The sequence below is a fragment of the Fukomys damarensis genome, unplaced genomic scaffold, assembly GCF_012274545.1.
Source record: "Fukomys damarensis isolate Sample0158 unplaced genomic scaffold, DMR_v1.0_HiC HiC_scaffold_23, whole genome shotgun sequence".
Classification (NCBI taxonomy): domain Eukaryota; kingdom Metazoa; phylum Chordata; class Mammalia; order Rodentia; family Bathyergidae; genus Fukomys; species Fukomys damarensis.
Window position 1 is genome coordinate 61,515,555 of NW_022900935.1, and position 25,239 is coordinate 61,540,793.

The 25,239-nt window shown below is 48.5% G+C and overlaps 2 protein-coding genes across 5 annotated transcripts in view; one reads left to right on the forward strand and one right to left on the reverse strand.

Annotated features, from left to right (window-relative positions):
• The window catches only part of Tk1 (thymidine kinase 1), a 9,226-nt gene extending 8,234 nt beyond the window's left edge, over positions 1-992 (reverse strand). The window contains exon 1 of the mRNA XM_033767273.1: positions 620-992. The gene's annotated coding sequence lies outside the window, so the exon portion shown is untranslated. The remainder of the gene's footprint in view (positions 1-619) is intronic.
• Positions 7-16,785, forward strand: Afmid (arylformamidase). 4 transcript variants are annotated; one of them, XR_779118.3, is made up of 12 exons: positions 7-116; positions 3,130-3,220; positions 11,675-11,779; positions 11,853-11,901; positions 12,782-12,867; positions 12,951-13,023; positions 13,114-13,211; positions 13,433-13,511; positions 13,589-13,730; positions 13,924-14,028; positions 14,606-14,836; positions 15,500-16,785. XR_779118.3 is itself a non-coding variant. In XM_010618496.1 (11 exons), exons 1-11 carry the CDS (start codon positions 57-59, stop codon positions 14,636-14,638), a joined length of 921 nt encoding a protein of 306 aa, XP_010616798.1. In that variant the 5' UTR covers positions 7-56; the 3' UTR covers positions 14,639-15,072. The 4 variants fall into 4 exon arrangements, 3 of the variants coding, with proteins under 3 accessions (XP_010616798.1, XP_010616801.1, XP_010616800.1); XM_010618496.1 differs by lacking the exon at positions 15,500-16,785 and having other exon boundaries at positions 14,606-15,072; XM_010618499.1 differs by lacking the exons at positions 7-116; positions 15,500-16,785 and adding exons at positions 2,971-3,050; positions 3,376-3,475 and having other exon boundaries at positions 11,671-11,901; positions 14,606-15,072.
• Positions 16,786-25,239: the final 8,454 nt, after the last annotated feature.

Below are 25,239 nucleotides of genomic sequence, written 5' to 3' on the forward strand. Positions count from 1 at the left end.
CCTTCCGGCCGACGCGCTGGCACCGCACTCTGCGCGTCCCTCCGCCGTGGACCAGCATGGAAGCCCCGCGCGCGGGACCCGGGGCCCTGGCTCCCTGGAAAGAGATGTCTGCAGAGGTAGGGGTGCTGCGGGGAGGGCTGGGGCCGCGGAGATCGACTCCGAGGCTGCCCTGGGATTCTAACGAGGCGCTCCTGCAGGTTCTCGTGTGCTAGGACCTGAAGGTCTGGGCACAAGATCTGTTTGACTTTTTTTGGTACCGGAGATAGAACTCAGGACCTTGCATTTGCGTGGTAGGTGGTGGCACCACTGAGCTAAATCCCCGGCCCTGTTTTGTTTTGTTTTTTTTGAGACAGGGTCTCGATATGCAGTTCAGGCTGACCTTGAACTCACTATGTAGCCGAGGCTGGCCCGAATTTGCAGCGATCCAGCTGCCTCAGCCTCCCGAGTGCTGGAATCACGGGGATGCGCCACCGTACCCGGCCTGTTTGATTTTTTTGCAACAGCAGATTTTGTTTTATTTTGTTTTGTCCGATTCTTGAGGAGGGAGAAATTTGAAATCCTAGCTATGGCAGTCTCCTCTGGAGGCCCTGGAGGTTGGGGGCAAAGTTTTGGACCTTACCCCGAGGTTGCACAACTCCTCTAGTTCAGCGTTTAGGAGCCAGCAGCCGAGAGTTGCAGAAAGACTGGTGCTTACTGTGGGGCTGCTGTGAGGTCAGAAAGGACTGGGGAAGGAACACGGTGCAAGGCCTGGCACTTGCTGTGACATCATTGGGTTGTAGGTTCTCAAACAGGTTTCCTGCGTTTTAGGGAGGGTTCTTTTTCTCATCAAAGACACCTCTGAGAGGGCAGGGAATTTAGCTCAGTGGTTCTGGGACCTGCCTTGCAAGCGCAAGGACCCAAGTTGGATCCCCAGTACCAAAAAAACAAAAAAAACCAAAGACACGTCTGAGAATCTGATGAAAGGTATAGATACTGCCCCGGGAAATCCCTCTCTCCCCTCCCTTCCTCCTTCTCTTCCTCTTTCCCCACCTCCCTGCCTACCATATCAGCTGACTCGCAGGCACTCACTGTACTGTCGCCGTCATAAATAGTAGAGTTTCTGCCTGGCATGGTGATGCACGCCTGTAATCCCAGCGCTAGGAGGCTGAGGCAGGAAGATCATGAGTTTTAGGCCAGCCTGCACTACATAGTAAGACTCTGTCTCGATAAATAAATAAAGTCTTCGAACTCAAGTCCAGAAGCTCATTCCACAGAAAAACATGGCAGAGAGGCAAGTGCTGGGGAAAGGGAGCGGCCTTTTCCATAGGTGAAGAATGGGGAAGGGCCAAGCTCTGCTCACAGACTGACTTCTGCACTCCGGACGGTGTTCGAAGCTTTCATGAGATTCTCAAGGCCTCTAGTGGAGACTCTGGGTAGGAGGGAGAGAGCGAGCCACATCTTTTCTGGAGCACTTAGAGGCCGTCCAGGAAATTAGTCGCCAACTCTTCACGTCTCTCATGGTCTGATGTTTCCGGTCATGGTGGCCGGCCAATGTCTTTAGCCTTGAGGGGAAAGGAAAGAGGTCAAGGTAACCCTGGGTTAATGTTTGGACAAAGCATTCTCCATATTACAAACAGAACTGAGTGGAATCTGGACCCAGATGGGGGGCAGACACAATGTGAAGGGAGTTGCTAGGCCTTAGCACCATCCCAGTTAGCCTGTGGGGCCTCCGTGGGCCCTAGGGAGGAGTGGGTGTCCTCACAAGCATTATCCTCATGAGGAACGCAGGAGAGGAGCTACCTACAGCAGTGCAGAGTGAGGCTGGTCCTGTGCCGCTGCCCGCTAAGTCTTTAATTCAGCTAAGCTGGCGTATTACACATACTCTTCGGGCTGGGGATTTAGCTCATGGTGCCACCGCCTGCCTCACAAGTGCAAGGACCTGAGTTCGATCCCTGGTAGCAAAAACAAAAACAAAAAAACAACAAGAGCTGGAGTAGCTGCAGGGCTCATTTTGGCTTTGCCCTCAGTAATAGTGGCAGCAGTTAGAGGCGTGCCAGCTGGGCCTGCAGCGCCCTCCGGGTGACCGTCTGTGTGGGGCCGGTCTGTACGGCTCCACACACCTCTGGTTGAGAACCCTATTTCACAGGAGCAGGAGGCATCCCGCAGGGGGCTCGCCTTGCTCCATCTGTGGGCCGCCCCTTTCAACCTTTCGAGGACCCAGTATCCCCCTTCACCTGTGAGGGAACAAACCAGAGACAAGCAAACTGCCCGGGCCAGGAAATGATGCGGGGTGATGGCTTGAGGTCCAGGCCTTTGTGGGAGGCCATTCTGTCTTCAGGATTCCCATGATGATGGCTGGATCCTTTTCTCCAAAATCTGCGTTAAATCTCAACATCTTGGCCACACATTCAGGAGCCTCTGGCCTCTCTATCCTTCCCCTGTGCGGTCAGGTAGCATTGGCAAAGTGACCTTTGATTCTGGCCTTGTCACCTCTGTCCCTTTGAGTTGTGTCCCCCTGCAGTCATAGCTACCCTCTATCAGAGAAGGTCAGCTCCGCGCCACCTCTGTCTTCTAGGACTGGGACTACAGGTGTGCACCACAGCCCCTGCCTATTTAAATTGCTTGATAGTTTGTTCGTTATAATTTTTTTTAGAATACTTGATTTTCAAAAATTATGGCACCTGCCTCTAATCCTAGCACCTGGGAGGCTGAGGCAGGGGGATCGCTGCAAGTTCCAGACCAGTCTGGGCAACATAAGTAGTTCATGGCCGGCCTCAACTACATGGTGAGACACCGTCTCAAAAACAACCAAACAAACAAAAAGTATTGCATTAAAATATTGACCTTGATTACTGAGTTTTTGGCAGTCTCCCTGCTTTCTCTGCCTCTGCCTAAATGTTAGGACTGAGATCAATGACCATTAACCTGCTGGTAAGGGTGAGTGAACCCAGTTCATGGCTGGCCTCCTGGGTCTCAGCTGCTGTGGGAGGGGACCCACCATCAGGTGAGCCAGCATCTTTCTGGAGCCTCATCTTCCCACAGGCTGTCGCTGGGGCGGCCCTCAACCACAGGTCTGAGAGCGTCTCCATTGTTTGAACAAATCCAGTTGTGAGAACAGAAGTCTCACGGGGCCTCTGTCTGTGTCCGCAGGAGCTGGAGAAGCAGTATTCGCCCAGCAGATGGGTCATCCGAGTGGAGCCTGAGGAAGCCTTGAGGACCTTCTGGGAGAAGGGAACCCAGGGTACTGTGTGACCACGCTGAGTGGCCTTCTGCATGCAGCAGTGGTTCAGGAGAGCAGAGGGAGGGCAGGGGGCCGGGAGGGCGTCTCCCACTCACCGGCACTGGGTAAGCCTCCCCTGCTCAGCGGCTGGACCTCCTGCCCCACCTGTCCTGCAGTGTCCTCCAGGGCCTCCCTACCTACTTCAGCCTCACCTTGAACTTACTGTGTAGCCCAGGCTGGCCTTGAATTCACAGACAATTCCTGGGTCCTGGGATTGTAGGTACGTACCACCACACCTAGCAGTTTTTTATTTTTAAAAAAGTCTTAACTATTGTTATTCTCTTATTATTTTGTTATATAAGCCCCACACTCAAGAGGCCGAGGCAGGAGGATTGGCCTGAGTTCAGTTGAGGCCAGCCCGGGCTACATAGTGAATTCAGAGCTACACTGGACTACATGCCCTATCTCAAACAAACATTATGGCATTAGAATATTACCTGAGTTGGGCATGATGCTGCGTACTTGTAATCCCGGCACAAGGGGAGGCTGAAACAGGAGGATTCCGATTTGAGCCCAGCCTGGGAAACTTGGTGGATTAGAGAGACCCTTCCTCAAAGGCTTTTTTATTATTTTATTTTGAGACAGGGTCTCTCTGATTGCCCGTGTAACCAGCTCTCCTGCTCTGGGTGCTCCATTCTGAGGGGACACAGAGTACAGCAGGTGGGGGAGAAGGACCGGAGATGTGTTCGTTAGAACAAAACGTAAGGTTCTTACTCGATGAGGGGTAAGAGGAGACCAAGGAGGCCCCCTCATGCAGAAGCTCATACACAGCTCTCTAGAGGGCAGAGGGGGCAGCAGAACGCGTGCAACAACGCATGTGGCTGCTGCGGGGCTGCTTCCCCGCGTGCCAGCGGATTTTAAGAGCCCTTGGTCCCTTGCAGCCCTGGCCTCCCCCGACGGTTATTTTACCTGGCTCTTGGTTCACTTTGTTTAGTTTTGCTCAGGCCTTTGCCCTGTTTCTTCCTTTTCCGCCCAACCCCACAGCGGTGGCGACCTCTGACCCGGTGGGGGGGGGTTGCGTTCCGAGAGCTGCTTCTTGGAAGACAGGGGGCGCTGGCGGGCAGCAGGCGGGGCCTCCCAGGGTGGGGAGGCCTACAGGGCTGCTCCTCCGAGAATCTGTATCAGCGCTTGGGGCAGCTTCCCAGCTGTCTGTTCACTAGTTCCGCATTGAAAACCCCTGCCGAGCAATTGCATAGACGTATACAAGCTTATTTTTGTTCTTGTTGTCTGAACAATACTGTTATTTGCATTGTCTGAGGTATTACAAGAGATGACTTAAAGGTTATTGCTAGGAGTTTGAGGCCAGCCTGGACTACATGGCAAGACCCTCGAAAAACAAACAAACAAACAAAGACAAACAAAAAAAGATCTTAAAAATTTAGGAAACAGGGCTGGAGATTTAGCTCAGTGGTTCTGCCGCCTGCCTTGCAAGCACAAGGACCCCAATCCCCAGTACCAAAAGAAAAAAAAAAATTTAGGAAACAATGCTGCTGCCCACAGATAGATTTATTATCCAATATGCAAGTCTCTCATTTATACAATAACAACATGTTTGTTTAACTAAAACCAATAGATGTAAATTAAGTTTTAGATAGCAGTATCAAATTTAGAGATGTCAAATTTTGGTCATTTTATATGTTTAAGAACTAGATATATATTGCATAAAAGACAACATCCACCAGTTACTTTTTTTTTGAGACAGGGTCTCACTATGTAGTTCAGGCTGGTCTCGAAAACACATGGAGAATCCTCCTGCCTCAGCCTCCCAAGTGCTGGGATTACAGGTGTGTACCACCACGCCTGGCTTTTCTATCAGTTACTTTGTATGCATTAAACTTTTGTAGTTTAAACTCTATAGAGAACTTTAAAGCTCACACTTATACCATATTTTTATATATGTATATATAGTATATATTACCACATGCATAAGTTATGCCATAAACCTAGATAATAGTTGTTTAACTCATTATAAACTGATTATTGAAAATATTTTATAAGCCAACATTTGATTTAACTTTTAAAACTTAATTTTAGTGGGCCAGGGATTTAGCCTAGTGGTTTCGCCACCTGCCTTACAAGTGCATGGTCCTGAGCTTGATCCCTGGTACCAAAACAAAATCAAACAAACAAACAAAAAAACCCCGTTTAATTTGATTGACCAAAAGTTTAACAATAGAAAACATAAGAAACTATGTGCGCTATAGAACTCATCTTTAAATCTAATTTTGTACATCTCACCAAGAGCATGTTAATAGCTTAAAAGCCTAATTGTTTTAGACATAGAGAACATAACCTTTTAATTATGCCACCTTAAATATGTCATAGTAATATATTTAATAATATTTGTTGGGGTGTGTCACTGTAAGACTTTGGGGGAAAAAAATGAAGTTCCATCAGTGAACAAAAACTGAATAAATTAGTTCAGGAAGATGCTCTTTTATCCATAGATGGGAATCCTGTCCAGCAGTTTCTCCAGGCCCAAAGAGTCCCCACTTATTTATTTTTAACAATTATTTTGGATGACTTATAAGAACTAAAAATAATAGTTAATGTCTTTTAAGTTACATAAGTTATCTCTTGACTGATGAAGAACTCTTAAGTTGGGCTGGGGATTTAGCTCCGTGCAACAGCGCCTGCCTGGCAAGTGAGGCAGTGGGGCGGCACCACTGAGCTAAATCCCAGGCCCCAAAAAACCCTCTTAAGTTACAGCCAACAATGGTCATTGTATTTATGAAATCAAGTTTTGATATTATTTTGATTGTCTTGACTACCTGGATGGGAATGCGTTAATAACTTTAATGACAGCTTTACTTTACCAGCTGATTTAAATTAGCCCCCTGTAAAGCTATGTGAACCAAAAAGCAAGCATTAGGGCTAATATCATAGCTGTTATTTATTTATAAGCCAACCTAAGTAGAACATGTATGACAAATTGACATTAAAAAAGAAACATACATGTTAATTTAAATCATATGTGACATTTAGTTATCAAATTTTAAGGTTTTTCCTTGTAAGTCCCAAGTAAGCTTTCCATCCTTTAACCCAAATCCTGTAATGTTTTAAGTGAGTTTGGGTATTCCCCAAAACCTGAATAACCCGTTTTTCACAGGAGGCACAAAAGAGCAAGGAAAATAAAATTGATATGAGCTTAAAAAGTGTTATCAAAGCAGTTTTAGGTACCTTAATCGGTTTAAATGAGCAAACAAGAAACACAGACGCACAAAACAATTATTTATCTGTTTGTTTGAGCCATGGTCTCACTATATAGTTCAGACTGTCCTTGAACTCATTGTGTAGCCCAGGCTGACCTCAAACTCGTGGAAATCCTCCTGCTTCAGCCTCCCAAGTGCTGGGATTACATGGCATGCACTATTATGCTCAGCAAAACAGTTACTTCTAAATCAGAGTGCACTCTGACCAGTGTTGGCCAAATTGAGCTATAATAACTGGTTATAATTATAGGCTTCTAAAGAGACTAGCCAGGCTGGGGATTTAGCTCAGTGGCACTGTGCCTGCCTTACAAGCGCAAGGTCCTGAGTACAAAAAAATTAAATAAATGAATAAAGAGATTAGTCAGAACTTTTTTAGGGCTGACAATTAGTGAAGAGATCTCTTATAATAAGCCAACACCAGTAAAAGACAGGAAAAAAGAAAGAAAAGCCTCTTTTTTTTTTTTTTTTAAACTACAATGTGACTGTTTAAAGAAGATTAGAGTGGTGGTTTATCTTAATCTCCAATTGGAGAAAGTGTAGTAAATCACTCCCTGGGGGCTGTTCGGTGTTAAAGGTAAATGGCTCTCGCCAGCTGTGCTGATGGATTAAAGGTAAACTGCTCAATGAATTGCTGAGGCCTGGCTGGGGGATGCAAGCAGCCCACTGCTTCGGTCCCAGCGATTTTTGTAAGAGAGATTACGAGATAAGAATGCCACCTTGTATCTCGTGTTACCCTGTCTCTGTCTCTCTCTGCCTGTGACGGGCCAGAGAGTGAATCCCTGTTCCCGGCAGGTGGACTTTAGCCTTTAGCCCTGCTCAGTGTCCTGCCTCCTCCCGGGAGGTGCCCCCAGTGCCTGATCCTCAGAGTGGATAAATAAATGTTGAGGCCCCCAAGAGCTACAAAAAGCCCTCATGAGGATATTCCTTAGCCCAGCCTCCAGGAGAGGGGTGGTGGAGCTGAGCAGCTGTTGAGTAGCCAGGAGTCTGAGGCCTTGGTGAGCAAGTTCCCGCGCTAACTTGTGCCCCATCCAAGCCCTGCTGGCTGGCAGTGAGTTGGAATGATGAAAGCATTCTGGGGACTCTCCCAGAACCTCGACCTTTGTCCTGGAGAGCCTTTCTCGGGGAATCTAGGGGATGTTTTGTTAGATTTTGGCTCTATGAAAGTGAGGGCAGGGGCCCAAACACCAGGAACATCAGATACTGGGATAACCTGAAATGTGGGCGAGGATCCTAACCTGTTCCTGGCCCGGTACATTTATCACGATGTACCTGAGCGGGGAGGGGGTCTGTCCCAGTAGTGGAGGAAGAGAAGTCCAAACATGTAGCTTGGCTCTTTTTTCTTGTTTGTTTTTTCTCAAGACAGGGTCTTGCTTTGTAATTCAGGCTGGCCTAGAACTCGCTGTGCTGTATAGCCCAGGCTGGCCTCAAACTTGTGACAATCCTCCTGCCTCAGCCTCCCAAGTGCTGAGATTATAGGTGTACATCACTACACCTGGCTGATAGCTTGATTCTTAAAGAAGGCTTAAGAGAGGACTCTGACGGTGTCATCTCTGGTCACCCTGGGAAAGGGAGGATACCTAGGGATCCCTGAGAGAGTTTTACCCTCTCAACTCACAGAGGAGTGCAGGTGGGGACAATAGATAAGTGGAGGTTTCTCTGCGGGTTACCCAGTCGGGCGGTCAGGACCCAGCTTCCACCGAGGAGCCTTTGGGTACCCACCAGAGGGACCCTGGCTATGGCCCTCAGTTGCCCTCTCAGCTTTCCCCAGTGGCACACAACCAGAGATCTGTCTGTGGAAAGAAATCCAGCTGCCTGTCTGGCTGACATTCCCACTGGGGTATTTCAGTGGGGGTTAACCAGGAGATGCTGGGGAAACTGCCATGTTTTCAGAAGTGGCAGCTGCTCTGAGAGCCTCCTAACCGATCAGCAGACTGCCCACTGTTTGTAACATGCCTACAAAGGGACAAGAACTGGGCGTGGTGGCACACGCTTGTGATCCCCAGCACTTGGAAGGCTGAGGCAGGAGGATTGCCAGGAATTTGAGGCTAGCCTGGGGTACACAGCAAGTTCCAGGCCAGCCTGAATTACATAGTGAGACGTCTCAGCGAGAGGGAGGGAGGGAGAGGAAGGGGAAGTCGGGGGAGAGGGAGAGAAAGTGTGAGTGGTGAGCATGTGAGTCAGCCTTTCTGCCAAACTTCTCCTTAGAGAAGAGAGGGCCCCACATTGGGCACCAAAGATGTAACCGGCTCTTTCCTGCTCTGGGTTCTTGTTCTGAGGCAACACGGAGTACAGCATGTGGTGGGGAAGTACTGGATATGTGTTTATTTAAAAAGGTAAAGTCTTTACTTGGTGAGGGGCAAGAGGAGGCCAAGGAGTTCCCCTCCTGCAGAAGCTCATACACAGCTCTCTGGAGGGCAGAGGGGGCAGCAGAATGTCTGCAAAAATGCATGTGGCTGCTTCCCCACGTGCCAGCAGATTTTAAGAGCTCTTTGTCTCTTGTAGCTCTGGCTTTCCTCGAGGCTTATCTCACTTGGTTCTGGGCTCACTTAGTTTATTTAGTTTTGCTCAGGCCTTCGCATTTGTCCCTTCATTTTCTTGTCTCACCCAAGCTGGCCTCAAACCTGCCATCCTCCTGCCTCAGCCTCCTGTGTAAGTGGTGCTACCAGGCTTAAATTTGTTTTACTGTGACCTTCAGTAAGATTACTACATTTTATTTTATTTATCTACCTTTTTTTGAGGGGAGTGAAGTTGGGGATTGAACCTGGGGTCTTTCACTTGCTAGGCAAGTGCTGTACTCCTGAGCTATGCCCTCGCCATAATAAAAATACATGTTACAAAAAACAAAATGCAGTTTACATTTATTTTGTCCAAACGCAAAGAGATAGCGTATGCTTTGTCTGACGTTTCACGTAAAGAATGCCGGTTTCCAGGGATTGAGGAAGGAGCACGGTGGAGGGAGAGGGAGTTAATGTTTAGCGAGGACCGAGCTCTGTTTGGGAAGGTTCTGGAAGTGGCTGGTAGAGATGGTTGTGCAACCGTGTAAATGTGCTGTTAAAACATTTTTTACATCATATTTCATTCTACTTGTGATTGTTATTATTTTGGTTTTGGAGACAAGGTCTTGCTCCGTATTCCAGGCTGGCCCGGAAATCACTATGTACCTCAGGCTGGCTTTGAACTTGCAGAGATTCTCCTGCCTCAGCCTCTGGAATGCTGGGATTACGGGTGTGTGCCACCACACCCAGCGTATATCACGTTTTACTACACATCTATGTGTTAAAAATGTGCGCAACATACTCGACGTCGGCTCCACCGTTTTCTGTGCTGTTCCATCTGTCTGTTTAGTAAATTGCTTTTCATGGCTCCAGTTTGCAAAGCTGCACAAGTCTAGGCCAGGGTGATGCTGCGCTTCAGGCGTGCTCCGTGTCGCCGCCAACTGTTCAGCAGTGAAGAAGGGCCACTCTTGTCCCGGAAGCACTGGATAAATCCTCACGGCAGCTCTGGGGGCCTGCCTCATCGGGTTCTGGCGTGAACCCTAAATCCTGGTGTGGAGGGGTTTCCTGATTCTGGCGGCGCCTATCACGACTCCCATAGCGCGACCAATCACAAGAGTGGGTGGGTGGGCGGGCGGAGCATCATGATTGACAGCCTCTGGGACGTCAGGGGCTCTGTTTTGCTTGGGTGATTTGAATTTTTCCTCTGCACTAGAAAAATGAGAGGAAGAAAATGAAGGCACACAAAATAGAAGCCTTGGCCTTCGCTCCCTGTGATAACCTACACGTAACTAGCCAGGGATTTAGCGCAGTGGTTCTGCCGCCTGCCTCACAAGTGCAAGGTCCCAAGTTCAATCCCCGGTGCTAAAAAAAACAAAAACCACCAAAGTACCAGATCATAAAATGCACATAACTCAGAATTTGCTGTTAGCCATTTTTTAGTGAACCATCCAGCAGCATTTGGGGGCGGGGGTGGTACCAGTTATTGAACTCAGTACCTTGTGCTTGTGAGGCAGGTGGGGCACCACTGAGCTAAATCCCCAGCCCTCTGGCAGCATTTTGTGCATTCATGTTACTTGACCATCACAGTTACAGAGTTCCAAAACAGTTTCATCATCCTAACAGAAAACCCCCACGGGTTAAACAGCCACTCCCTATGCACCCCCCACCCCCTGATCACTACTAGCTGCTTTCTGCCTCCACAAATTTACCTGTTCCAGATGTTTCATGTGAATAGAATCATACACTGCCAGGCATGGTGGCGCACACCTGTAATCCCAGCACTCAGAAGGCTGAGGCAAGAGAATTTCCACAAGTTCAAAGCCAGCCTGGGTTACATAGTGAGACCCTGTCTCACACCGTCCCTCCCACCCCCAAAATCATATACGAGTTTGATCCCTGGTATCAAAAAAATATAAAGAAAGAAAGTCTCCCCAGAAGGGGAGTCACCCTTCTCCCCGGCTGAGTCGCCTGGCCGTTGACGTCTGCTTGTGCCTACGAGGTCTCCTGGCTGGCTCACCAAAAGTAACCCTGTGCTGGATAGGAGGTAGATTCCAAGTGCTGGTGTACAACAAGCAAAGAATTACAAAGCATACACTCAATGGTTAGGGAAAGCCCAGAGAGATGGTGTTGGCGAGTCTTATATACCTTTGATGCGAGTACATAATTTAAAGCATAAAAAATCCAAACATAAAAACACTATAAACTATTTTCGCTTTCACAGTTACCTTAAAATGGTAGTACAGTACAATACAGTATTTTCACTTTTTTTTTTTTTAGACAGGGTCTCTAAATAGTTCAAGCTGACCTTGAATTCACTATGTAGCCCAGGCTGGCCTCAAACGCAGTGATCTTCCTGCCTCAGCCTCCCAAGTGCTGGGGTTTCAGATGTGCACCCCCATGCCCAGTGCTCATTATCTATTTCAAGTGAGTTTGTGTCTTGTTTCCCTAAAAGACTATTTGCTTCCTCGAGTACATGGCAAATGGAACACATATAATCAGAACACAATAAAGTGCGATGAAAGGGGTGCCCGTCAGAAACACAGGTCCATATCGAGATCCGGGCGGACAGGAGGATGGGGGGGCTCCCAGCTGAAGCTGACCTAGGAACCCAGGCACAGTGGCAGCACAAAGGTGTCTTCTCGAGTTGACACAGAAGTCGCTGCCTCCTGACCTTGCGCTGACAGTGACTTGTCTCTTTGCTGAGGTAGCCACCAACAACGCCCAGGCCACCAGGCGGTGCCAGCTGCACGTCCCCTATGGGGATGGTCACGGGGACAGAATGGACATCTACTTCCCTGGTGTGGAGTCAGAAGGTGAGCCGGGAGGGCTGGCAGCCCATAGCAGTCAGCCGGGCACGCGCTCACCCAGTGTTGTTTTGTCTTCCAGCCCTGCCTTTCTTCCTGTTTTTCCATGGAGGGTACTGGCAGAGTGGAAGGTAAGCTGGGCACTGTGGATGAAGTGGCACACAAGGGAGATCCCTCTCTTCCCGGTGTGAATGGGCCCCCGGGCTGCTGGAACAAACTCTGGTTTCCAGCAGCAGCATAGGGTTCTCCCACTTCTGGAAGCCGGAAGTCACCGGGGCTGTGCTGCCTCCAAGGCTCTCTGGCCGATCTCCCTGCCTCTTCCACGGATCCAGATTTTCTTTTTCTTGGTACCAGGGATCAAACTCAGGAGCTTGTGCTTGCAAGGCAGGTGTGGCACCCCTGAGCTAAATCCCCGGCCTGGACCCAGATGTTCTTGCTGTGGCTTTGTCCCTAGTCTCTGCCTCAAATCTCCTCTCCTTTTCCTTTTCCAGCCAGTCACTGGATTTAGGGCCCACCCTAAGCCAGGACAGTCTGATCGAGACTCCCAGTTTTGGTTGCAAACACCGTTTCCAGATAAGGACACACTCACAAGCTTTTATCTTCGTGGGAAACACAGTTCAACCCACTGTGCCCATGGAGAAGAGTGCTGGGCTGCCCCTTTCATCAAGGGAAAACCAAAGTGACCTCCTGGCAGTTTGATTGGGACCAGGAGGTTTCCCAGAACATGGGGCTTTTGGTGTTTAAAACTGTAGAGAGGGAAGGTCCTGGGCAACCAGGACATTGGTCATTTAAAGTTTAAGAAGAGGGCATTCACAGGCAAAGCTCTCTGCTTCACGTCTTCAGTTCTCAGAAACAGCTTGCGAGAGGGAACAAAACTGTCCCTGTATTACACGTGAGGAACGGAGCCTTAGAGGTTGCATGTGAGACAGTGAGGACAGAGCATGGGACGCGTGTCCAGGACGCGGGGGAAGCAGTGTCACAGCCCGGTGTCACCTCTTTGTCTTTCTGCAGTAAAGACCAGTCGGCCTTCATGGTCGACCCGCTGACAGCACAGGGAGTGGCCGTGGCGGTAGTGGATTACGACGTCGCCCCCAAAGGTGACAAGATGGTCCCTGCAGGTTCCAGGGCCTTGTGGGGGGAGCGGCCTTCATGGTCCTCACCTGGCCTGTGTTCCGACTAGGGAGCCTGGACCGGATGGTAGACCAGGCGACCCGCAGCGTCGCGTTCGTCCAGAAGCGGTATCCACACAATGAGTGAGCGGCACCGCGGGCCTTGGTGGGTGGCCTGTGTGGGAGACCGTGGGGAAAGTGAGTGCGAAGCCGGCTCCGTGTCTGCCCGCACAGGGGGATCTACCTGTGTGGACACTCTGCTGGAGCCCACCTGGCCAGCATGGTGCTCCTGGCCAGCTGGACCGAGCATGGAGTGGCACCCAACCTCAGAGGTAACACGGGACAGCGCTGGCTGGGCGGCCTCTGCCCTTCCCAGGACGGCAGCTTGGGGCCAGCTGCTCCAAACCCTGAGTGGCTGCACCTAGAGGCTGGCTCTGTGCCGTGGGGCCTGGACTTCTTCCTTCTCGGCTCCCAACCCTGTCCTGCTCCTCTGGCCTGGAGGGAGGGCTCATCCCTTCGCTCCAGCCGGCGCCTGAGCTCCCGGCCCCCACAGGCTTCTTCCTGGTGAGCGGGATCTATGACCTGGAGCCCATTGTACCCACCTCCAACAACGCTCTTCTTCTCCTGACCCTGTGAGTTGCCTGCCCTCTTCCACCCCTGCCTTGGGCCTGGCACCCTCTATCCTGACCTGTGCCCCGCCCGGCCCCAGGGAGGATGCGGTGAGGAACAGCCCATGGAGGCGCCTGGACGCGGCCCCGGCACAGCCTTCGGGTCCAGCCTGCCCTGTCCTGGTGATGGTGGGTGAACACGAGTCCCCCGAATTCCACCGCCAGTCCTGGGAGTTCTGTCAGGTACTTCCGGCACCCCACCCAGGGGGTGGTCACATGGTGTCCTCATTGTCATTCAGCACAAACGGGTCCGCGGTCCTTGGGCCGCTTGTCCCACAAAGGCAGGACGAGTGGCTGCCATGCGTGTGCCACCCTCTGGAGGGCCTGCCTCCCTCCCTGTGCCTCAGGCCTCCCCTACCTGCTCTGTCCCACCCAGAGCCTATGCCGAGGAGGATGGAAAGTCACGTTTAAAAAACTGCCTGACGTGGATCACTTCAGTATCATTGAGAATCTGGCCAAAAAGGACTACGTGGTCACCCAGGTAGGGCTCCTACCCTGTCCTCGCCCCTCACACAAAGGCGGTAGGGAGGAGGGACACACGGAGGACCCTCCTCAGCTGTACCCCACCTCTTTACCTGAGCCTGCCTGGGGCCCTGGGTGGATCCACTCTAGGCCTTGGCAGGGTGGAAAGAGAGGGTCTAGGCTTTCACAGGCAAACGTCAGATCCAGGCTGGGCGTGGTGGTGCATCCCTTGGCTATTTTTTCTATTTTTTTCTTTCTTTTGAGACAGGTTCTCAAAAAAGGCTGGCTTTGAACTCACTATGTAGCCCAGGCTGGTCTGGAACTTGTAGTGATCCTCCTGCCTCAGCCTCCCGGGTCTGGAGATCACAGGCATACACCAGCCATGGCCGGCTTAATCCCAGCACTTGGGAGCTGATGAGAAAAGCTGTCTCAGCACCCTGAAGGTGGGGGGCAAAAAAAAAAAAAACTCCATAAAGGAAGGGACAGATGAATTTGGTTACATAAATGTTCTTAATTCAGAAGAAACACGGTCCGTAAACACCAGCCTGTTTCTCTTCTCCAGTTCTGGGCCCCTATGTCTCCCTTTCCTGCTGCAGATCATCATGAAAACCATCTCCCAGAAGTGCTGATGCTGGGCTCTGGCCCTTGAGCACCACCCTGGCAGTTCTCGGAGCCAAGGTGACTGCCTGCCCCGCATGAGCCATTCCTCTTCCTGATGAGAGCACCTAAAAATCTACCCGGCCTGCACCGAGCTCCAGGGAAGTCCGCAGGGCTGTGCTGTGAGCCGTCCGGAGCCTCGCCTGCCTGGCCCCTCTGCCTGCTGACAGGTGTGATAGAACAGAATGATGACTTCCAGCTTGCTGTTTTCCTATGACTGCAGAGGGTCATGGGCATCACAGTGCAATCACGAGCTGGAGCGGTCGCTCAGTGGCAGAGAACTTGCCAAAGGCACATGTCTCAGCCCAGGCCTGCACCCCCAGCACCAGAGAGAGAAACTGGAGTTGGCAGGCGGAGCCCCCCCAGGCACACCCAGAACGATCACAGGAATCCCTCCTTTCTGTCCCAACCAGACCGTCTAACTCCTGCCCTGAGGTCTGTGGCCGGTGGTTTTTGTTTCAGAACAGCTGATGCAGATGTTATAGCTCAGATCTAAAATGCCCCCTCAAGCTTCATAATTTGGATTCATCCAGTGATGATTTCAGTGGCTAAATGTGCTGTTAGGAGTTAGAACCTGATTGGAGTTGGTTGACCGGGGGCGTGACCTAGCAAGGTGTGTTCTTTTCGTTCAGTTGGAGATAGGGTCTTGTTATGGAGTTTAGGCTGGTCTTGCTTTACTACATAGCCCAAGGCAGTCCGGCCTCAGCCTCCTAAGGGCTGGGATTACAGGTGTGTGTCACCCAGCTCAGTTGGGAAGCGTATATTCTCCTACTGACACCTCTCTCTCTCCCTCTCTCTCTCTCTCGGTTTCATGGATGTCATGGGGTGAGTAGGGTTCCTTGCCCAGGCCCTTGCACCGTGACATTTCTAACTTGGAGCCAGATGACCATGGACTGAACCTACTGGAATCCCAAATAAACCTCTCCTTTAAGTTGTGGCTGTTTATCCCAGGGATGGGAAATCTAATCTACTGGGCTTTTCCTTTCTTTAAAAAGCTTCCTCCAGGTTCGGTGGCCTGCCTTGCAAGTGCAAGGACCTGAGTTCAATCTCCGGTACCAAAAAAAAAGCTTCCTCCTACCCCAGTGTCTTCAGAAGCACCAAAGATCTGCCACAGCACAGAGAGATCCCAGACTGCAGTCCCTGCTATTCCTGGATTATCTGTTTGCTAACAGTGGTAGCTGCCCTGTAGTTCATTTTAGGTTGATAGAGCCCTAGCTGAGAATGGTTGTACACTTTTTTAGATGAATGAAAATATTAAAAAGGGAATATAGCTTCATGAGATAAAAATTATAAAACATAGGCAGGGTATATTGGTGTGCAAATGCAGTCCCAACTACTTGGGAGGCTGAGGCAGAAGGATCTCTGAGGGTGTACCTTAGTGGTAGAGCTTGTGCTTGCTTAGCACGTACAGGCCCTTGGTTCCATCACTGGCAGTACAACAAAACAAACTCAAATGTGAACAGCCCTGTTCCTTCATGTCCACGGTACATGGCAGAGAGAGGAGGGGTAGCATGGCCCTCGGTGCTTAAGCATTTCCTCTCTGGCCCCACGGTTCACCAACCCTCTTGTAAAGTCTTCTCTAACCAGTGCTCGCTCTACCTTTGTTTCTGTCCACCCTGCCCTCTATTCCGCCTGACATTTGAGTCTGCCCCTGAAAGTCCTGGGGTCTTGGCCTGGGAGCCACACCATGACCTTGAGAAGACCTTGGTGCTCACCTGAAGGTCCATGCAGCTTCTCTGCCGCCTGCGGCCATGTGCAAGGAGACTGTGTGGTCATCCACACCCTGCCTGGCTGCACTTCCCCTCCCTGCAGCGTCCACTGTGGCCTTCTTGGTGGCAGAGAACAGAGCAGAACCCAAATGTTCATCAGCAGGGGATAAACTCAGTCCCTGACTCACAATGGCATCACGATGGTTGTTTCACTTTATAGTGGTACAAAAATACACGCGGAAATCCACTGCTTTTCCCAGGGGTCAGTTGGCAGGCACTCTGTTCTCGTGGCTTTTATGACCTGGGCGCAGTGGCACACGCATGCCTATAGCCTCAGCTATTTGAAGGGAGCCTAAGGTAGGAGGACCCTCCAGTCACAAGACCATAGTCTGCCTGTGCAACACAGCAAGACCCTGCCTCAAAAATTTTTAAAAAATTAAATGGGGAGGCCGGGCGTGGTAGCACACGCCTGTAATCCCAGCACTCGGGAGGCTGAGGCAGGAGAATTGCTGTGAGTTCGAGTCCAGCCTGAGCTACATAGTGAGTGAGTTCCAGGTCAGTCTCACTACATAGTGAGACCCTGTCTCAAAAAACCAAAAAAAAAGGGGGATTTAGCTCAGTGGTGCCACCATCTGCTTCACAAGCACAAGGTCCTGAGTTCAATCCCTTGTACCAAAAAAAAAAACCAAAAAAAACAAAAAAAAAAAACAAGTACAAAATCAAATGGGGGGGTTGGGCCGGGGATGTAGCTCAGTGGCACCACACCTGCCTCACAAGCACAAGGTCCTGAGTTCAGTCTCTGGTACCACACACACACACATATATACACAAAATCAAATGGGGGGGATTTAGCTTAGTCATGCCACCACCTGTCTCATAAGTGCAAGGTCACAAGTTCAATCCTCAGTACCAAATACATTAATAAATAAATAAAAATCAAATAGGTTTTGTATTAGATGATTTTGCTCAAATGTAGGCCGATGTCAGCGTTCTGAGCACATTGAGGAAGGCTGCATTCAGCTAGGATGTTCAGGAGGTCAGGTCCATTTTTATTATTTATTTGTGTGGTACTGGTGATTAAACCCAGGGCTCTGCACATGTGAGGTAGGCATTTCACCACTAAGCTACACCCCGGCTGTTTGAGTTTCATTAAATGGCCCACGGCTGGCCTAGAATTTGTGATCCTCCTGCTCAGCCACACAAGTAGCTGGGGTACAGCTGGCTAAGTCAGATCTAGTGAATGCATTTTCAGTTTAAGGTGTTTTCAGCTTACAGTGGGAATACTGAAAGAAGCTCATCCTGAGGCAAGGGGCGTCTGTATATCCAAGCAACAAAAGGCATTCAGTCATTTGAGATCTGTGTTTACCACATGGAACATCTTGAAGACTACTACACGACCAAAAGCAAGATGTAATGTGGGTTAACTCACTTGTTTTGCCACATAATACATGCTCACAAAATCAATGGGTTTCTGAGTCAGGCAAGGTGGTACACACCTGTAATTCCAGCATTCAGGAGGCTGAGGCAGGAGGATCACACAGTTCAAGGCCAGCCTGGGCTATAGAGTGAATTCAAGGCCATACTGAACTACATAGAGATATCCTGTCTCACAAACCAAAACATAAAAGCAAAACAAAACAAAATTGATGGGTTTCCATATTTTCACACAGGGGTAAATTACAGGAAGCTCTTCAGACTTCCGAATACCAGTAGGGAGAATGATGGAAAGAGACAGACACAACATATGGTTTTCAGTGGGGAATGGGAGGAAACTGTCTAGTGGACAAGCTTCCCAAACTCCATAGTAAGAGCGGTGGGCTCACTCTTGAATATTCACCAAGAAGTGCAGAAGAGGGTGCAGTACACTATCCCAGCAACAGCGTGTAGTAAGATTAGAATAACAAGTTAGGGACCAAGTTAGCATCTCAAAGGGAAAAGTTAAGGTCCTTCCCCACCCTGGAGGTCTGCCTAATTTATTGCCCTCAGTAGAAGCTGTCTTGTCCCAGGAGTGCTACGTTTAGAGCTTTCCACACAGCCAGGAAGTCACATTTCTCTGTTCAAAGGCAAGTGAGCACCAACCTAGGGCCTGTAGGCCCGGTAATCAGGCTCCTCACCAGTCTGTGCCCATCATGGCTTTTCCCCAACAGTGAATGTTCAGAAAACGGTCTTGAAAGATTCATACCTATGTTGCACGAGCCGTTCAGGTCAAGGAAGTGGAGTTGGAAAACTAAAATATTCAAGGTGGGCACAGGTCTGTGATCCTAGCTACTCTGGGAGTTGAGGCAGGAGGATCACCACTAGTTTGAGGCCAACCTGGGTTACATAGTGAGTGCAAGGCCAGACTGAACTGCATAGTGAAACCCTGTGTCAAGAGCTTGGTTACAGAGTGAGACCTCTCAAAAAACTCCAAAAAAGAAGGGGGAAAAAAAGGCAAAAAAATATTTTTAATTCAAAAAGCTCAGAATATACAGAAATGAGAATATTATGGGTATAACTTGAATCCATTTTAGAGGAGCTCCCCTCCCCCATACTGGAGATTGAACTCAGGACTTTGCACTTGCAAGGCAGGTGTGGTACCACTGAGCTAAATCCCTGGCCCCTTTATTTTAGTTTTTTGAAACAGGGGTCCTGCTATGTAGCCCAGGCTGGGCTTGAATTCACAAGATTCTCCTGCCTCAACCTCCTGAGTGCTAGGATTAGAGGCATGCACCACCATGCCTGGCGACTCTAGATGTTTTAAAGAAAATGTCTCATGAACTGTAGTACTTGCTTTAACATTTTTATTTTATTTTTTGGTACTGGGGATCGAACTTGGGACCTTGTGCTTGAGAGGTAGGTGGTGGAACCACTGAGCTGAATCCCCGGCCCTGTTCACTATAATGATAGAGCAAGTGGGATGGGCAAACCATACATCTCAGTGTTGGAATCTGCCTACTATATGTCAGTGCCTCGGGGGAAAAGCAGAAGGACTAGATTTATTGCTGTCTCCATGCTAAGTTTCTTGATTTTTCCTTTTGTTGCTACTAAGGATCACATCCACAGAGTGCTGAGCTTCATCCCAGGCCCTTTTAATATTATTCATTTATTTTTGGGATAAGGTCTTCACCATGTATCTCAGGCTGGCCTCAAACTTGCAATTCTCCTGACTCAGCCACTGGTGTGCTGGGATTACAGGTGCGTGCCCTTTAAATTTCTTGATTTTCATGATTGTGCTGTGTTTATGAAAGAGAATGAAGTGTTTCAGAGTGAGGTGTCATAATTTTCAATTTAAAAATGGTTCCAGTTAAAAGCCCATATAAATGAACACATACATATTTGGTGTATACACATAGGTGAATATATGAACGTGTGTATATATGTGTTTGTGTGTATTTAAAGAGACAGGATCTCACTATGTAGTTGAAACTGACCTGGACCTCACTAGGTAGCCCAGGTTGGTCTCAAACTCACAATGATCCTCCTGCCTCAGCCTCCGAGTGCTGGGATTACAGGCGTGCACCACCACACCTGGCTTTGGGACTTTTCTTTAGAGTGATATTAAAATTAGCTGAAGGGAAAAAATACTGCCAGATGTGGTGGTACCCACCTATAATCCCAATACTCTGGAGGCTGAGGCAGGAGGATCACCCTGAGTTTGAGGCCAGCTTGGGTTACATAGTCAGACCTCTCAAAAAACCAAAAAAACAACAAAAAGAAAATTGGCTGAGAATGTGTTGCTCAAGGCAGGATGCATGCTTAGCATGTGAGAAGCCCCTCAGCATGTGCTGTTATCTTTACTCTTTTTCTATTTACTCAGCCCAAGCTTGCTCTGAAGAGCCCGTTTCTCTCCCACTCTTCACCTTTGCTTTCTTGAATAAACTTTGCCACTGCTTTAAAAAAAAATCAGCACTGTAAACCTGTTGTCTAAAGCTGAATGAAGAGCATGGGGGCAACTGGCCAGACCCTGGAAAACAAATCTGAACCCTTAAGGCCTGCCCACTGACGTACTTCTCAGAGGGGTCAAGATGTCTACAGGGCCAGGGATGTAGCTCAGTGGTACCACGCTTACCTCACAAATGCAAGGTCCTCAGTTTGATCCCTAGGACTGAGGGGGAGGGGGAAAAAAAAAAGACTTCCACACAAAAACCACACCTGATCTTAGCCAAAAGGCCAAGAAGTGATTCCATGCAAAAACCAAAACCAGGGGGCACCAGAAGTCTTCAAGGAATATCTTACAAATCATCTTGAAGTGCCCAAACTTTCCAAGCGTGGTGAGACCAAACAAAAAGACAAACTAACCATAAACAGAAAAGCGATTAAAAAAAGAAGTGATGAAATAAAAAGAAAAAGCGATGAAGACAAGTAACAATTTGGGGGGGTCTGTGCAAAAAAACAGTGAAGATCAGACTTCTGCATGAAGACTCAAGTGTTGCGGAAGGAATTGGTAAGCGACACACACAGAGACACAGAATGGAAGTAAAATAACAAAAGGTTTACTTTGCTGGCAAAAGGCCGATTGCACTAAAAGCAGTGCTAGTGATTGACCCTGAACTGGGTTACAGCTCCTTCTTTTATAGGGCTTTGCAGCCATGATTTCATCCAGGTGGTTACATTTCATTCTCTTAGTTCACATTGGATGGTCACAAGACAGTTAACTTTAACCCAGATGTAGCAATTCTTTGTAGTTAGGGGGTTTATCTTTAAGATTCCTCTAGCTATCTATTCTAGCCCACAGGAAGGGAGGGGGAGTTTCAGGGCCAGGAAAACAGAGTTAGCAATTATTCTTTTCATCTTGACACTTTTGCAGCCATTTAGTTTGCAGTTTTATAGCTCAGGGACTGTTATCTCAGCTTGAACATTTGGTCTCATCCTGGGATGTGGCTTAGTGCTTCAGGCATTTGGTAATTTTAATTGGAGTTACGTGCCTTCAAGCTTCAGTGGTGCAACCTCGGGTGTTTTTGTTAAACAAGCAAAGCAAAGCAAATCACAGAAGCAAAAGGCAGTGGTTCTTTTATATGTATTTTCTAACATTTAGGTTTTCAGATTATTTACAAAACTTTTCTCTATCATAAGCAACAGGAAAAATATTAGGAATCCAATAGAACAGAGAACCAAGGACAGGCAGCCCTGGAGAGTCACAGGAATCAAGTGACAGGTTAACTTGAGGTAATCAGCCTCCCTTTAAAAAAAAAAAAAAAAAGGCTAAAAATTAAAATAAGCATAGGATGTTCTTTACTCTCAGACCAAAATGTCTGCTGTTTCGCAGGCTTGTGGAGAAATAAGCACTCTTGCACAGCAAAGCGGTCTTGGGTTCTTCCTGCTGACCTGGGAACCCTCTGACCCTGAGGAGCCAGCAGTCAGGGAACCACAGACCTCCCCTCTGCCCCAGCCCCACATGGAGCTCCATTCACTTCTTGCATGTTTCCTTCTAATGCTTTCACGGAACTGCTCAGTTTTCTTTTTGGTGAATTAAGCTGAGAAAGAAATCCAGGCTGTCAGCTTTGTATCCATTCATAAGGATTGCTGCTGATAGGAGTGAACAAAACAAAATGTGATGGCAGCTAAAAATACACATGGTAAACATTTGCTGAAACTGCCATAAACCTCAAGGTTTTTTTTGGCTACTAAATTTTTTTAAAGTTCCTTCCAGCTTTTTTATTAATCCCTCCCCACCCAAATCTCCTCCCCTCCATATGTTCAAAAAACTTTGTTTCCATTTTCTCCTTATTTTCACTTTTTTCTCATCCCTTCCTTTCTCCCTCCCTTCTCCTTTGTTCCCTTTCTAATTTGAATACTTTCTTTCCATTTCCCAGCATCCATCATACATCTTAGTCCTTATTTCCACATTGTTTCTCATATCAAAGAAACAACGTGCTATTTAAACGTGTGTCTGGTTTGTATCACTTAACAGTATGATTTCAAGGTGCACCCATTTAGCAAGAAATGTCTGAAGCTCATCCTTTATAGCAGAGTAGTGCTCCATTGTTTTTTTTTTAAAAAACCCCATATCTTCTTTATTCACTCATCAGTTGATGGGCATTTGGGCTGTTTCCAAGATTTAGCTATTACAAACTGTGTTGCTATAAACATAGGTGAGCATATATTACTGTGGTATGATGCTTTTAATTCTTTCAGAAAGATACCAAGAAGACATATAGCTGGTTCAAATGGAAACTCTAGTTTTAGTTCTTTGAGAAACCACACATTTCCACAGTGGTTGCAACAGTCTGCATTCCCACTAACAGTGGAAAAGGGTTCCTTTTTCCTCGCAGCCCCTCCAGCATTTATTATTGGTTGATTTATCAGGAAAAAAAAATTTTTTTGTACCAGGGATTGAACTCAGGTCCTTGCACTTGCAAGGCAGGCAGGAGAACCACTGAGCTAAATCCCCAGCCCTACATTTTGTTTTTTTAATCTTAGAGAAATGACCGAAGTAGCTGAAGTTTGCAGTAAAATGAAAATTCAAGTAGAAAAATGTTAAATGTTTGTGCTAAATAGAAAGTGAGTCACGGAAATACATTGGTTTGGTGGCATTAACTCCAGAAGAGAACATTTTCCTTTCTTTTTTTTTCTTTGAGAAGAGGTCTCATTATGCTGCTCCAACTAACCTAGAACTTCTAGGCTCCAGTGATCCTCCTGCATCACCCTCCTGAGGAGCTGGGACTACAGGCAAGTACCACCACATCTGCTCTCAGGAGAGCATTTTAGTGAATGCCATCAATACTGGTGGAACCTGAATCCCAGGGACAAAGAGGATGGGTCAATGCCCAAGGGGGCAAGGTGACAGGCATACTGTTTCCCATTCATGATGGAGATGCTTGTGATGCACACCTCTCTGAAGGGCAGGCTGCCTGTGCACCACTGTCTGAAGAGGAGCACACACATTTTCTCAGCAGTCTCCCTAGCAGATGTGTATCCTATGGATGTCGTACACATCCACGTGCCTGTCTATGTCACAATTCATGGGAACAAATAGAACGGAGACACCCAGTGGGAAATTGGTTAAGACCACTGTATACCACAGAAAGGGCACAGAGTATGTTTGTGTGTTCCTGATAGTTCAGTGTTTTAAAAATTTTTTATAATGGCTTAAAAGAACAAACAACTTTTTCTCTCAGGGTTTCTGTAGGTCAGGAATTCAACCAGTGTACAGCAGGGACAGCTTGTCTCTGTTCTGTGATGACTGGGGCCACAGCTGGAAAGCCCCAAGGTTTGGGAGTTATGAGGGCGTGGGTCTGAGGATGGGCTTTGAAGGTGGTCCACTTAAATGGCTGATAAGTTGATACCGGCTGTTAGTAGGCTAATCTGCACATAAGTGCATCTGCAACGACATACAAAAAATTGCTAAAAGTTTCCCAATGGGGACTACAGCTAGAGGAAGACTTTCTTTTTAGTGGGCCAGTTTTTGCCTTTCTGATTTTGTTAGTACACATTTGCATTGCATAATGGTTACATTCATCGTAAGGAGTTCCTACGTGTATAGGTCACATCTTAATGTTTGCTTTTGTAATGTTGATGTGTTACTTTTATAATAGAGAAATGTGTTCATAGGTTGGACTCAAGCAAGCCAATGTCTAGCAATCTCAAAACTGGTTGGTTTGGTCATCACAGTGTTCAGAATTTGAATTTGCTGTCAACTATTTCAAAATTCAGAGAGTTCACATGAAACTACAAAATTTCTTTTGGAAATCCACAGCCCATGTCGCTGGGGTTGAGTGACATATATTTCTGGGAAGTACATATAAACACTGGAAGGTGTTTAAGATCCCACAAAAGCTGAAGGGTGTAGCAGAGCCCGGACAAAGGGGAGGGTCTGTGCTGCTTTTGAACGTGGTGACAGGAAAGCAAGAAGTGCAGGTCCAGGTCACCACCTGTGGCACTGACCCAGAGTCTCAAGTCTGCCCCATGCAGGTTGTGTGACTCAAGGCATCTTTGGTTAGGATATTCAATAGTTATTGTCATAGCAAAATATTTTTATATCTTGATAAACAGCAATGGTCCTTCCTTGGGAGGTCTGCAAGCCTCCTCACAATCCATGTCAGGACCGCTCACCCCCTAGAGGCTGACTAGCATGTGCTTAACCCAGGGGAGCTGAAGCCAAAACCAAGATGCCTGGGAGTTAATACATGCCAACCAGGGCTGCACCCCAGTCACGACCCTGTTTTGCCCAGCCTGCTGCTACCTGCAGGTGGCTCCTTAAAAGCCATTGCAGCCAGAAGAGATGGACTGGTACGAAGAAACGCTGCAAAAGGGTCTGCTGGAAGCTGCGGCATCTGCAGCAGGGTAATTTAATACAGTTAACTACCCTGCGATCACCCACAGCCTGCTCTGGGCCTAGGCTCTCCATCCTTAAGTGGGTGCCTGCTCCCCTGGGCGTCTTCTCTTTTCTACAGTTCTAGCCGATCGTCTCTGAGCAGTCCGCTTTCTTCCTGTAGGCCCAGCGCAATCTGTCTCCCACAAGACGCTCGGGTCTGCGGGGCGGGCAGTCCGCAGTGTCTCCATAGAGCCTCCCCAACTTCCTCTACGTCAGGCCCCGAGGAGCGGGCCTCGGCTGAGCGACGCTGTGAACACATCCAGCGGTCATCTTTATGCGTGCGCGTCCACGTTCCTTCTGCGCGGCTCAGGGCGGGCAGCCGGCACCGGGAGGTTCTAGGACCTGGAGCCATTTGGCGAGTTTACAGAAAGAACGTAACACAGACAAACTTACCAGCTCCCGGAACTCGCCGCGCCAGCCCACCCTCAGGATCTTTTCTCGCCCACCTGGGGCGGCCCCGGAAGCACAGCACGCCACTCCCAGAACACCCCGCTCTACCTATCCCAGAAAGCCGCGAGGCGGGGGCGAAGCGAAGCGCTCCCGGCAGGCCCCGCGCAGCTCGCTGCTGGAC